The sequence below is a fragment of the Ptychodera flava genome, chromosome 10, assembly GCF_041260155.1.
Source record: "Ptychodera flava strain L36383 chromosome 10, AS_Pfla_20210202, whole genome shotgun sequence".
Classification (NCBI taxonomy): Eukaryota; Metazoa; Hemichordata; class Enteropneusta; family Ptychoderidae; genus Ptychodera; species Ptychodera flava.
This window is the reverse complement of record NC_091937.1, coordinates 4,121,696-4,137,466: the sequence shown is the minus strand read 5'-3', so window position 1 is coordinate 4,137,466 and position 15,771 is coordinate 4,121,696. Positions and strand designations below refer to the sequence as shown.

Genomic DNA, 15,771 nt, shown 5'->3' with positions numbered 1-15,771 from the left:
GCAATTAATTGATGCAATACTGACATATCTGATTGTGTGCTATCAGAGCTCTGTGTGACAAACATCTTTGCAAAGTTTCATCAAATTCAGTGCAGTTGCTCTAGAGACAAAGCTCTTTTTCAAAAAGTCATTGTCAATGACATAGTCCCCGCTTTTTAATAACATCACAAAACAAATCGACGCGCATTTGTATGACATAAGGAATAATCTTTGTACCAAGTTTGAATGAACTCGCTCAAGGCATCTCTGAGATATCTGCGTGAACGGACACACGCACGCACGCACGGACATGACCAAACCTAGAAGTCCCCCGGACCATGTCCGTGGAAACTAATAATAAATTCGTTTGCACAGTAGACTAGATAAAGGATGAAAAATGGATACGCTTTCGTGGCCAACTGAAGGAGAGAAGACTGATACACCATACGGTTTTACGCGTGAAACATAAGTTTTATTGTAACTGTAGATGAACGACGTTACTGTGCATAGTAATAGCAATAATTTGTGTTTCTGACAGTAGAAAGTCTACACACTTGGGACCGATTATAAGTATTTAATAGTAGACCTGGTCTTCACAGCCAACATCAAGCTATTTGCTCTCCACCTTTAACGTCTTCCACTGATTTTGATAAATTTAACCTCATCTTTGTGGTAGAGATAGTAACACACAAACCTGAACATCATGTCGATTCCTTCTTTGAAACAAAGTTTACAACCTAGGCAACAGAGAACTGTTCCATTGTTCCGATCTACAAAGTATATATTGACAGAGAAATTCGTTGAGCAATACATGTCAGGATTTTATAAAGAGCAGCGGATCATGAAAAATAATAACTTTACAATAAATTCGAAAAAAGAAAGCTGACATACAAGAATGACACTTGGTTATTTTAGCACTGAGTATAGCATGCACAAAATACAGCAGGGTCATATGTCGTTAAGTGAAAACAGAAATAAAACTATACGTTGTGAGTTCGAATCCTATCGAGAATTTACTGAATTTCCATGTGTCAGTGAGAAGAATTTATGTATACTAAATGTACACATTTCAAATATGAAATCAAGTTATCAAACATATCAAATACATGAAATCGTTAGCATTTGAGAAAATGCAAGTAAAGAGTTTACACAAGTATATAAAGTAGATAACATGAGATTGACACTACGGTTCTCAAGTGTGATGCATTTATATGGAAGATAAATATGTCACAGATCTCCACGTCGGCCTCGTTACTTCGTTCCGGTTTGGTCGAATGAGTCAGCAAGCTGTTCTTTTGAATCCATCGACGTCATTACGTTGTTGCTGGGCGACACATCATCCAACTCAACATTGACAGTATTTCTTGCACCACTTTTGTCGACGTTTCTGTGTTAAAATGTAACGATAAGGATTAATGCGACACACTTCCCAACAAAATTTTGTGGCATAACACGCCTTTTCAAACTGGTTTTTCGACTAGTTCAGCCAGGACGTATGGAAATGAAAGAATTACTGTTAGGATGAAAAGTGATTTTTGTGATCTCACGTACCCCTTTCCAAATGTTTCACCTTCTTCGATAGTCTCTGGCAGTGCCTTGTTACGCGTCTCCGGCAGGAAGAGGGCTAGTAAACCAGCCAGAATAGATAAGAATCCAAAAATGACGAAAGGCAACGGTTCCCACACATAGTCACCGAGCAACATTATGTACGGTGAAATGATACCACCTATACGGGCAGACATTGATGAACCTCCCATACCAACATTTCTAGAGAAAAGAAGACAAATTACAATAATTAATGCCATACAGTGGGACCTGAAGATGGACAGTATTATTGTGGAAAGATGTAAATATTGTGGGTCGAAAATAATTAAATTGTATAAAAATCTCGTATTAGACAAAGTCGACACAGCTAGTATCGTGTCAAGAGGCAGAGGCAATATTAATATGTAAGGGGGTTAACTCTGAAGGATATGGGAACATTACCTGACAGACCTCTTCGTCCCTAGACCCCTTAACTCTGTCACAAATATCTTCCAATGGAATATTTGTCAATTCATAGATGGCACTGTTTAAACTGATTACATATTTATTTCAGCTTAAATCGTTCCTCACATATTGTGTATGGCTTTATTGTTTTCTAAATCGCTTTGCGACTGTCAGAGATCTGTTTCGATATCAACATAAACATTAGCGATTAAATTTATGCATTTCGTTGTCATAAACACTAGTATAATTGTTGACCATTTTTAACTTTAAATTGAGGATCATTGAAGTTTGCGTACATCTTGATTGAGATCGAAAACTCTGTGTGCTAATTACCGATTTTTTCCTCAGCTTAAACCTTCAAAATCTGTCGCGGAAGGCAATACTAAGAGTTAAAAAATGGGGCCCGGGGGCACCGACGTCCTTTGTGCCTCCTTACTGTTTATTATTTGCCATGAATGTGAAATCTGGCAAAAAGTCAAATTGTTTGGACATAAATGAAAGTTAATGTGAAAGTGAATCAAGAATAAGAGATGGAACTCAATAGGATCAACAATATCTAAAACAGGAAACGGTGAACTTATATGATACAGAAGGGGAGAAAATTTAGCCACAAACTATTGTAATATAATGGACAATGGCTAATCTAAACCAAATTACTTAAACTGGATTGTTGGCATTGATTACACATGTATTTATTGTCCATCAAATAGAAAATAAATTTGGGCCATTGACTAAAAAACATTTGCTTGTTACACTCACCACACTTGTACTTAGTATTTGGAGTGTACACCTATCTACAATACAATGATAAAAAGTTTGGACTCTGAAGGTCAACAGTGCATCTTTAATGTATGAGATCGAGACTAAATAAGCTTACCCCTCAAGTATGTATAGGCCAAAAACAATATTTAATTTTGAATTATGTAGTGCAGGGAAGGACATAGAATATGGTGAAAAGCAAACTAAATATAAAAACTGAATATACAATTATATGGAAATGTTGTTTTACAGTCATGAGTATCTAGTGTGTGCCGAGAGACATACTAAAATTGGACAGTATCATCCTGACCAGAGTTTGTCTGAGTGGTTGTTTCCTTCTGATTTTCTGACACGGTGATAGGTACAAACTATTATGTTATTCACCATAGTTAAGCAACATAGCTTGCATTTTGTTCACAGTAGAACTGAGTTTTACATGTAAGATAACTTTCTCATAAACTGTAAATTCTGGCTTGTGGCAGCTCAAACGTCGCAATACTACATTTTTTGATATGATATGGAGTGACTTGCACACATATGCAATATGCAGTGACAGTCGATATATTCATAGTAAGAGTCTACTACATTCAAGCATAGTGATGTTGACAACTACATGCATGCCAGTGCACGATTTCAAAGTAGCCAGGAGGAAATTCTTATAGTCTTTTAGTGGAAATAGGCCCTATAGATTAAACCACAGTGAAACAAACAACATTAGTTATCGTGACCTTGCTAAAGTGCAATCTCGGATCATGTATGATCTGATGATCATGCCAAATTACCATGTCGGATTATGCCGTGATTCTGAAGTGCGCGTAAATCGGTCAACATAAGCACACATAGACTCTCGCCAGTCGCTTGTACTGCTTGGTCTCGCGTAGCTTTCGGTATTTATACAAGCTCGTGCCTTCGGCACTCGACCTTGCGCCTTCGGCGCTCGATCGCCTACGTTGGATTACTACCGCAAGTGACTCCGGATCCGGTCAAAAGAAGGCACGAGAACTGTCGACAGTCTAAAGCACACACTGTCTTCAACAATGATGCTTCAACGCTCGATCGCCTACGTTGGATTACTACCGCAAGTGACTCCGGATCCGGTCAAAAGAAGGCACGAGGACTGTCGACAGTCTAAAGCACACACTGTCTTCAACAATGATGTCAAAATCAATGCACAACTGTCGAAATTACCCAAAATAAGCAACAGAAAACTTAAAGTTATCGCTGTGTCGAAAGGACATACATCAACATAAAACGACGCTAGTTTGTTATGACATGGAGGTAGAAGGACAGAGCGAATTCTCTCGCTCTCACCCAGCTATTACTAACGGGCCGCCGGTGGGATTGCCTCGCTAAAGCAATGGATTCGCCGGTAACGAAGGAGCGTTTCGTGCCAAAAAAATACATGACAGCAACAAAAATACAATCACCGTGAACTTCATATTTACAAAACATCATCAAATAAATGCTAAAAGCTTCAAAACGTCAAAATTCGCACAAGACCGAGAAACAAGACAGCGTCGGTTTGATTTTTCAAAAGTCCTTGCCAGGAGCTGGTCCTTGCAAAAACAACGCTAACTTGTTATATGCGCATGCGCATATTAAGGAGAGACCCATTTGATTTCGGGGGGGGGGTATGCAGGAAGTGGGTATGGGAACTTTTTTTGCCAGAGAGACAGCATTTTTTAATTTCAACTGTCACACCTGCATCAATTTTTTTAATCAAATGGAGTAGCAGTGCAATTTTTCAAATTTAAGCCAGTGTTTAACACATCACAGGATGGTTTTATATATTCATTTTACATTCCAACGAATGAAAACAAAATGGAAAGTCTAGTATATATACAACTTTAAATTATAGAACACTTTTTTGGCAAATCAACAGTGATCAGTACCATACCTGCTTTTCTTTATAACAGTCAATTCCTTTAAGTTCTCAGGGGAGATGTTATCTTTTGTGGTCAGAGAAACAAGGCTCACACATTGTATTTCATTATATTTGTTGTTCCTCAATTTTTCTTTGACAACTTGTAATCTTTCTAACATATTTATGTTGAGAGAATAATATATTGTTTTTTACACTAGTTTATTGACTCCTGTCTTGTGTTTTCAATTTTCACAATGTACAGAAGTCAAATAGTCCCATCTAGATATTGCCTGTACCATTGAGATATTGCAACAGAAATCCAGAAATATGATTTCTTGGGTCAGAAAAGGGAAGGAAAACATCGAGTGCACTGAGGTGTAAAGTAGTGAATGCTTATATCATAAGTGCTGGGAAAAAAAACACATGAGAATTGCTTGTGGTAAAAACATTTGCGCTGTCTATGGCAGCATGCTAGCAAAGAACACATAAGAATGAATTTCCAAAATTTTGCTCATTTCAACTGTATTATGACAATTCCTTTTTTATTTATTTCTGTCTGTTAGGCAGAGAAAAAAAAAAATCTTGTTCATCGGATATTTTGGACCAAGTTCCAGGAGCGGCGAGCGAAAATTTTTTTTTTAATTTTTTTTAGGCCGAAGGTAAACGCGGTTCTCTGGCATTTTTGCACAGATGCAGACAAGGCAAGATAATTGTTTTCCTTTTTACCAGAAATATCTCAGACAAGAAACACTGATACTGGTAACTGATTCTATGAGTTCCCAACAATAACATAGTGTTTGCACAACATATTCTGAGTATTTCAACATTCTCTCAGAATAAAACTGAAATGTACAGCAAATCACTGAAATCCAACAATTCAGTATTGTCCTTTAATATTGTCCTGGTGGGACCTAGCATCTGAGTTTTTACATTTTACTTTGACCCCATGTTCTGGCCTCTTTACCACTGTCTCTACACAATTTACACAATGGTCTAACAACACTGTACTGTGATCGGAGTGAAGTTATATAGTCATCATCCAGAAGGCTGTCTTGTACTCCACAATAGAAACAGCAAGCTTCAAATGATACTTTAACATCGACGCAACCATGTGTTTTGTCATTGCCGTAAATTTTTATACTTTCGATGCAATTTTCATTCATCGGATGCACCGTCCATCTGCTGCCACGATCTTGTTCAACAAATCGCCGAACCGTCCGAACGTAATATCAGGACAAACACTGAATAGCGTCTTTGGAACTAACTGTTGCCATCACGTCGAATGTTGGCGATCAAATTAATACTCATGATGTGACATGTACTAACCTTTACAAAACGAGGAAATTTCTGGCCAAATCGACCCATTTTGCGCCGTGATTCGCCAAATTCAGACGTCACAACAACGTGTACATTCAAATCCCGTGCCCGCGAAAACCCGACAAAGTGTAGGGCGCCATCAGCGGTAGTACTAAAAATATTTGTAATGCGGAAGTAAGAATTTGCCGCGATCAAAAAAAAAAAATTTCCAAATATGCCAAAGTAGAAGCGGCGATTCCGATGAACAATTTATTTTTCTTCCTGGCCTTATGAGAATTTTTTTTCTCAAGCCATTACAGGCTTATTTTTTTCTTTTATTTCACCTGGTGACAATTTTCTTTCTCAAAATCCTCCATACCCCCCCCCACAAATCAAGTGGTTCTCCCCTAAGTGAGTCCCTGACCTATGCGGGCCAGTGGATTACTTCCTCAGTAGAACTGATATGCCTGCCGGTACCATCATTCTTCAGTCGATCAAAGGCGCCTTTCGTACCAAAAATACACGACAGCCGCAAAAGTGCATCACTGTCAACGTCATAACTATAGAATATATTAAAATGCACAGTGAAACGTTCACAAAGTAAAAAATGTGCCCACACCGAGAAACAAGATGGCGTCCGATTCGATTCTCAACTCAGATTTTGTCCTAAATTGTGCGCATGCGCAGACGGTAGCTTTAACGAAAGCGAGTCAAAATCAAGTAAATATAAAATAAAAATGGATAAAAATATTGTTTAAAAATAATACAAGGCATGTATTACCAAATTTTGAACATTTCTGACGGCATTTCAACTATACGAACACCCATGCCAAATATCACAATAATCAAATCAGTGGTTTTGAGGAAAAATTGAAAATAGTGGTTTTCACAAAAAAGCTAAAAAAGTGACTTTAAAATGATTCAATCAAAAAAGAAAAAAGACCGTTTGAGATACATGCCCAAGTGACCACCAGACCAAATTTCAGAAAAAGTTACTGAAGCGTTTCTGAGATACCTGCGTCCACAGCATACGGCCCACTGTATGCAACAACAGAGGCCGCGTCATCACATTAGTACTTTGGGCCAAAGGCCCAAAGGACTAAACATGGGGCCCGGGGGCACCGACGTCCTTTGTGCCTCCTTACTGTTTATTATTTGCCATAAATGTGAAATCTGGCAAAAAGTCAAATTGTTTGGACATAAATGAAAGTTAATGTGAAAGTGAATCAAGAATAAGAGATGGAACTCAATAGGATCAACAATATCTAAAACAGGAACGGTGAACTTATATGATACAGAAGGGGAGAAAATTTAGCCACACACTATTGTATATAATGGACAATGGCTAATCTAAACCAAATTACTTAAACTGGATTGTTGGCATTGATTACACATGTATTTATTGTCCATCAAATAGAAAATAAATTTGGGCCATTGACTAAAAAACATTTGCTTGTTACACTCACCACACTTGTACTTAGTATTTGGAGTGTACACCTATCTACAATACAATGATAAAAAGTTTGGACTCTGAAGGTCAACAGTGCATCTTTAATGTATGAGACTAAATAAGCTTACCCCTCAAGTATGTATAGGCCAAAAACAATATTTAATTTTGAATTATGTAGTGCAGGGAAGGACATAGAATATGGTGAAAAGCAAACTAAATATAAAAACTGAATATACAATTATATGGAAATGTTGTTTTACAGTCATGAGTATCTAGTGTGTGCCGAGAGACATATTAAAATTGGACAGTATCATCCTGACCAGAGTTTGTCTGAGTGGTTGTTTCCTTCTGATTTTCTGACACGGTGATAGGTACAAAATATTATGTTATTCACCATAGTTAAGCAACATAGCTTGCATTTTGTTCACAGTAGAACTGAGTTTTACATGTAAGATAACTTTCTCATAAACTGTAAATTCTGGCTTGTGGCAGCTCAAACGTCGCAATACTACATTTTTTGATATGATATGGAGTGACTTGCACACATATGCAATATGCAGTGACAGTCGATATATTCATAGTAAGAGTCTACTACATTCAAGCATAGTGATGTTGACAACTACATGCATGCCAGTGCACGATTTCAAAGTAGCCAGGAGGAAATTCTAATAGTCTTTTAGTGGAAATAGGCCCTATAGGTATTAAACCACAGTGAAACAAACAACATTAGTTATCGTGACCTTGCTAAAGTGCAATCTCGGATCATGTATGATCTGATGATCATGCCAATTACCATGTCGGATTATGCCGTGATTCTGAAGTGCGCGTAAATCGGTCAACATAAGCACCATAGACTCTCGCCAGTCGCTTGTACTGCTTGGTCTCGCGTAGCTTTCGGTATTTATACAAGCTCGTGCCTTCAGCACTCGACCTTGCGCCTTCGGCGCTCGATCGCCTACGTTGGATTACTACCGCAAGTGACTCCGGATCCGGTCAAAAGAAGGCACGAGGACTGTCGACAGTCTAAAGCACACACTGTCTTCAACAATGATGCTTCGGCGCTCGATCGCCTACGTTGGATTACTACGCAAGTGACTCCGGATCCGGTCAAAAGAAGGCACGAGGACTGTCGACAGTCTAAAGCACACTCTGTCTTCAACAATGATGTCAAAATCAATGCACAACTGTCGAAATTACCCAAAATAAGCAACAGAAAACTTAAGGTTATCGCTGTGTCGAAAGGACAGTACATCAACATAAAACGACGCTAGTTTGTTATGACATGGAGGTAGAAGGACAGAGCGAATTCTCTCGCTCTCACCTCCATGCTCTCACCCAGCTATTACTAACGGGCCGCCGGTGGGATTGCCTCGCTAAAGCAATGGATTCGCCGGTAACGAGGAGAGTTTCGTGCCAAAAAAATACATGACAGCAACAAAATACAATCACCGTGAACTTCATATTTACAAAATATCATCAAATAAATGCTAAAAGCTTCAAAACGTCAAAATTCGCACAAGACCGAGAAACAAGACTGCGTCGGTTTGATTTTTCAACCTTGCAATACAACGCTAACTTGTTATATGCGCATGCGCATATTAAGGAGAGACCCATTTGATTTCGGGGGGGGGGTATGCAGGAAGTGGGTATGGGAACTTTTTTTGTCAGAGAGACAGCATTTTTTAATTTCAACTGTCACACCTGCATCAATTTTTTTATCAAATGGAGTAGCAGTGCAATTTTTCAAATTTAAGCCAGTGTTTCACATATCACAGGATGGTTTATATATTCATTTTACATTCCAACGAATGAAAACAAAATGGAAAGTCTAGTATATATACAACTTTAAATTATAGAACACTTTTTTGGCAAATCAACAGTGATCAGTACTATACCTGCTTTTCTTTATAACAGTCAATTCCTTTTAAGTTCTCAGCGGAGATGTTATCTTTTGTGGTCAGAGAAACAAGGCTCACACATTGTATTTCATTATATTTGTTGTTCCTCAATTTTTCTTTGACAACTTGTAATCTTTCTAACATATTTATGTTGAGAGAATAATATATTGGTGTTTACACTAGTTCATTGACTCCTGTCTTGTGTTTTCAATTTTCACAATGTACAGAAGTCAAATAGTCCCATCTAGATATTGCCTGTACCATTGAGATATTGCAACAGAAATCCAGAAATATGATTTCTTGGGTCAGAAAAGGGAAGGAAAACATCGAGTGCACTGAGGTGTAAAGTAGTGAATGCTTATATCATAAGTGCTGGGAAAAAAAACACATGAGAATTGCTTGTGGTAAAAACATTTGCGCTGCCTATGGCAGCATGCTAGCAAAGAACACATGAGAATGAATTTCCAAAATTTTGCTCATTTCATCTGCATTATGACAATTCCATTTTTATTTATTTCTGTCTGTTATGAGAATTTTTTTTCTCAAGCCATTACAGGCTTATTTTTTTCTTTTATTTCACCTGGTGACAATTTTTTTTCTCAAAATCCTCCATACCCCCCCACAAATCAAGTGGTTCTCCCCTAAGTGAGTCCCTGACCTATGCGGGCCAGTGGATTACTTCCTCAGTAGAACTGATATGCCTGCCGGTACCATCATTCTTCAGTCGATCAAAGGCGCCTTTCGTACCAAAAAATACACGACAGCCGCAAAAGTGCATCACTGTCAACGTCATAACTATAGAATATATTGAAATGCACAGTGAAACGTTCACAAAGTAAAAAATGTGCCCACATCGAGAAACAAGATGGCGTCCGATTCGATTCTCAACTCAGATTTTGTCCTAGAGTTGTGCGCATGCGCAGACGGTAGCTTTAACGAAAGCGAGTCAAAATCAAGTAAATATAAAATAAAAATGTAAAAAAATATTGTTTAAAATAATACAAGGCATGTATTACCAAATTTTGAACATTTCTGACGGCATTTCAACTATACGAACACCCATGCCAAATATCACAATAATCAAATCAGTGGTTTTGAGGAAAAATTGAAAATAGTGGTTTTCACAAAAAAGCTAAAAAAGTGACTTTAAAATGATTCAATCAAAAAAGAAAAAAGACCGTTTGAGATACATGCCAAAATGACCACCAGACCAAATTTCAGAAAAAGTTACTGAAGCGTTTCCGAGATACCTGCGTCCACAGCATACGGCCCACTGTATGCAACAACAGAGGCCGCGTCATCACATTAGTACTTTGGGCCAAAGGCCCAAAGGACTAAAAAAATTTGATTGTTTAGGTTCATACAACGTTATGAGTATTTTACCTTACAGGGGTTGGGAATATTTCAGCGGCATAAAAGTATATTACAGCATAGGAAGCAGCGATACAAAACTTGCCAGTCATTGCCAGGGTAACCACTAACCATTCCAAAGCTGCAATCAAAGACATGTTATTATGATCTATGATTAAAAGCTACAATTTATCATCAAACCGCTTGAGATGTTTTGGTTGCTGGTTATGTTACTTTGGTGTAAAATAATGAAACATATACGATAACGACGACGACGACGATGATGATGATGATGACGATGGTGATGATGATGATGATGATGGTGGTGATGATGATGGTGGTGAAGATGATGATGATGACAACGACGACGACGACGACGACGATGATGATGATGATGATGATGATGATGATGACGATGATGATGATGGTGGTGGTGATGATGATGGTGATGATGATGGTGATGATGACAACGACGACGACGATGACGATGGTGATGATGATGATGATGATGACGATGATGGTGATGGTGGTGGTGATGATGATGGTGAAGATGATCATGATGATGATGATGATGATGATGATGATGATGATGATGGTGGTGGTGATGATGACAACGACGACGACGACGACGATGATGATGATGATGATGATGATGATGATGATGATGATGGTAGTGGTGGTGGTGATGATGATAATTATTGTAGAAGTAGTAGTGTTCTTATTTACGATTATCAAAATACATAAATTCTGTTGTTTACTGTATTTTACCAAAAGTTTGGTTGACTTTTCTGTCGACACCAGTGTTTTCAAGGCTCTAGATATAAACTTACATGGATCATTTTGGAACGGAAGAGATGCAAGCAATGCCAATCCTCCAATCAACATATATACACACAATATTGGACGGCGACCGGCAAATTTCAGTAGAATGAGACATGACAGATAAGCTGGCACTTCAACAGCTCCGGATATGAAGAAATTCACGTAATCGTTCTCCCCTAGATCGTCCGTGTTGAAGGACAGTCCATAGTAGACCAGTGAATTTGAAAACCTGTACAATTGAAAGAGCGGTGACAAAGTAGGTTACAGCAAACTCACTGCAAATTTTAAAATTCTTATAGAATAGAATCGCGATTCAATTGATATCTGTGTATTCATTTTTATGAGCACAAACAGTCTGAAGTTGAATGAAACGGTTGGACAATAGCTTTCACAATAGCATACCCCGCAGTTGGAATAACCATATCACGTTATATGAGACACAATATCATCTTACACAGCGTAGATTTAGTAATTGACCCCACAATGAATGAGCAATTAAAGTTCCACGAGTTATAACTTTTCACGCATTTTGAAGTAATTTCGTAATGTATGTAAATTAGTTTCATACTCTTTGATGTAGAATTCGCCTTGGGTATAGTTACAGTTCTTTTCTGATCTACTTGTCGGTGGCTCATTTTAAAGCTCTTGTAGTGAGAAAAATGTTCACCGTCTTAGCTTTTCAAAAATCGATTTTTTTCCGTAGAGTTAACACAGGGACGGCGGCCATTTTGAATTTTAAATATTGGTAAATCTTTGGTAATTTGTTTCTCCAGCACCAAACTTTGCACGGCTACCCCCAACTTTTATTCTATACTTTGCAAGAAAATGGTTGAAAGTCTTCCTTGACAAAATTTTGAGCAAAAGTTTGTCTTTCACTTTCGAAGCGTGTACTACCTTAATCATGTCAACATATACTCTTTGCTCAACTTGGCACAATCACCTTTACCAGTGTAATCCCGAATGTTATCGATGACATTTCAATGTTGGTCCAGACTGGAATTTAGTTGTCAAAATATAAAATCGCATCGTTCACATTTCGTTTTGTTAGTGAGGCTAGCACTTTGTATATCCAGTGCGAAAATGAAAAAAATAATCACAAGTTGAAACTTGTGGCCTCTTTAGTTGCAAACTCGCATCGGCAGCAATTCATCGTAGGAAACAGAACATCCGTTTTATCGTACATTGGATAATTAATTCCTTAGTCGAGTTTGTTACCAATTTGGCAAATCTATCTATAGAAATACATTGTTACCTATACATGTACCGTTATCATCCTTTGTAGAAATCTAAAATACCTCAAAGTATGCTTCAGCAAATTAAAGGGATACAGTCGTCGGAACTGTGCTCACAGGCTGTATGGGACCCATACGACTAATGTAAACACTGTATCCAAGGTACGATGGTGATTGATGAAAGTTAAAACATGTCTGCCATAATCTCCATCGTATAATTAAAAGTTGCAGGTATGATGATGAGGTGCATCTAGATATCGTGCATGAAATACATTGTTTGTAAACAAGGAACTCGCACAGGCGCAGTTCCAGTGACCGTTTCCCTTTAAGATGTTTCACTAAAATCAATGAAATATCCCCAAATACCATAAGCGTTAATTTGTCATACTCATAGTCTCTTTCTCAATTTTATCAAAAAAATGTTATGTTTATAATTTTTTGTGCCTCACATCATTATTTTTATTGAATATTTGCACCAAGATAGTAACTGGAACAGGGCATCTTGGCACTACTGCAGTGGGTTAATACGCATGACGGTGCCCAGGTTTGTTATCATGGCAGTGGCACTCTCAGCATGACTCTGCAAATACTAATGCTTGTTCCGCAAAATTTCAAAATACCTTTTACCCTGGCTTTTTCAACGTAAATGACTTGTCATGAGAAGAGTGGACTCGGGAAACGAAAACTATAACAACCTGTCTAAAAATGTAGGAGAGTTAGAGCAATTAGATTGTTTACACATACCAATGTAGTCTATGGTTATTATCATTACAGCAACAGTCTGAAGCAGCATGATAACTTTGGAAGAAGAGAGTACATGATGACGTCATTATTACTCGCAATCTCATTTACACTTTAGCGGTGGCGTGGGCTTAGATCGAGGAAAATTATTTACCAGACGTCACAGGGATATTGTAATTCTTTCAACGCCCACCTTTTAGAAAAAGTACCCTTTCCCTTGTTTCCATGGACCATGATGATTTACCCCAACCCAACCCCACCTGGCCGTGATTTTGGGAACATACAGGGATGCGAATTACCCTGAGAATGCCATAATCTGAAGTTCTATGAACATTTTAATGTATAAAATGCTCTTTTCACGTTACATATATATATATATATATATATATATATATATATATATATGAAAATGGTTTGCTTGTCAATGCAGGCAAAGTATAGTGCTTAGCGCATGTAGAGTGACAACTACCACTGCACAAAAACCCAATAATACTTACTGTATTAACATGGATTATTGCCTGTATTTCAGCTGAAGAGTGCATATACAGATGAATACAGTCAAGAATCCATTCTTTGTATTCAGCAAGCCTGTATTCATGTGGATTCATGTGAATTCACGTGTATTATACTATATTACAGGCAACTCATAATGTGAATTTATCTGAATTATTGGGTTTTCATGCAGTGTACAAGTTCCTAGATTCTCAGTATATATATATGTAGGCGTCCCATATATATATGTGTCTGTGTCTGTGTCTGTCTGTGTGTCTGTGTCTGTGTCTGCGTCTGTGTCTGTGTGTTCAGAGATGTCAGAGTCTTATTGCATTGATTTACACTTTCTTTGAATGACAACACAAAGGCTTTCCAAACACAAAGCCACTTGCTTTTATTATAATTTTAAATACATACCAGTTGAAGAATATATTAAGTGTCCTTATCCTGAGAGTTGGTGTCTTGAAGAGGTCTATAAACGATCGCTTCGAATTCTGGGTTTCCTGTGGTAGGAATAAAATGAACAAAATGCATGCAAGGTTAGAGTCTGACGCAAAAAAAAGCAAAAAAATTACTATATTTCATTCAGTTCATCGTACGTAAAACTACAATAGTGCGCTGTCAATGGGGAACACGTGGGTCACTGTTAATACTGGGATATATGGGACGTCTTCCAACCCATAAACTTGATGAGTAATAATGATACAGATATACACGCATACATTGCAAAATACGACTTAAACTGGGATATATTTGTTGTGACACGTGGACGTTATGAGAAATCGATTACATGCGCAAAGTCAAAATGGTAATTTTAAAAATAATTAGCAGGTTTACTAAATTTTCTCAATACCAAACGAGTAGCAGACAACACATCAAAGTGGTACTATGCACAATGACTTTGTACTTAAATAATTGGCGCTGTTCACGCAATTGACAAATTTAGTGATCAGCACTTGTGTCTGATGAAAGTTATCTGGATCTATTGATCGCATCAAGGACGAAACGTCACGCTCCTCCGTTTGCTTCTGACACCTGTCAAGTGAGTTGTACAGAACTTGTATACTCTTACTCTTTTAAAATGCATAAATTTCAAGTTTAAGAGAAAATGAGAACATTGTAATTTACCTTGTCGACGTCCTTGGATTTAGTTTCTTCCTCTTCATCGAATAAATTTTCTGGCAGAGTAGCTTTATTCATCTTAGCTGCTTTTTGTAACAATTTTCGTGCTTTACCGTACTTCCTTTGCTGAACAAGCCAGCGAATGGACTCCGGAAGTAACCTGTACAAAAAGACAAGTTTTTGCTTAAATGTGTGTTGCCATACGTCATCCAAAGACAAGAAGACCTGGTTGCACAGTGAGGTTGGTACCTTTCACTGTCACACTGGTCTATCAAATCAATAAACTGGCCTGCTGATGACGTAAGGCCGGACTTCGATCAGAAAGCAAAGGTATAGGGCAGAACCAAAGGCCTATGGTTCAGAAGACAACGCATTGTAATAACTTCTTAACATCGTTATTACTAAGGACACCTAAAGGTTACGTTTTTTACTCGCTTATTTGAAATGATTAAGTTTGTTTCTTTCACCGCGTTTTGTAAACATACTCAGCGCAAACTTACCAGATATATGGAAGAAATGGTACCAATATCAAAGCGCTGATCATTTGGACGTATCTCCACTTTGTTTGAAATGCCCATGCAACAACAGCGAGAAGCATATAGCCAATTGCGAAAAATACTTCAATGACGATTCCAGTGAATACTCGCCATGAGGGACCGACTAGCTCTACGCCTGAAAATGCAGGATAACACTGACATTGGTACTGTATATCAATGTTGCTGAGGAAAAGATATTAGAACAGTTCAGAATGACTTATCGACGCAATTTAAACTTTTT

The 15,771-nt window shown here is 37.9% G+C and overlaps 1 protein-coding gene across 1 annotated transcript; it reads right to left on the bottom strand.

Moving 5' to 3' along the window:
- Positions 1-495: 495 nt before the first annotated feature.
- Positions 496-15,662, bottom strand: LOC139141829 (organic cation transporter protein-like). Its single transcript, XM_070711515.1, has 7 exons — positions 15,495-15,662; positions 15,001-15,154; positions 14,290-14,375; positions 11,416-11,636; positions 10,619-10,727; positions 1,531-1,746; positions 496-1,366 (listed from the first exon to the last, which is right to left on the bottom strand). The coding sequence occupies exons 1-7, from the start codon at positions 15,590-15,592 to the stop codon at positions 1,231-1,233; spliced, it is 1,020 nt and encodes a 339-aa protein (XP_070567616.1). The 5' UTR covers positions 15,593-15,662; the 3' UTR covers positions 496-1,230.
- Between the last annotated feature and the right edge of the window lie 109 nt (positions 15,663-15,771).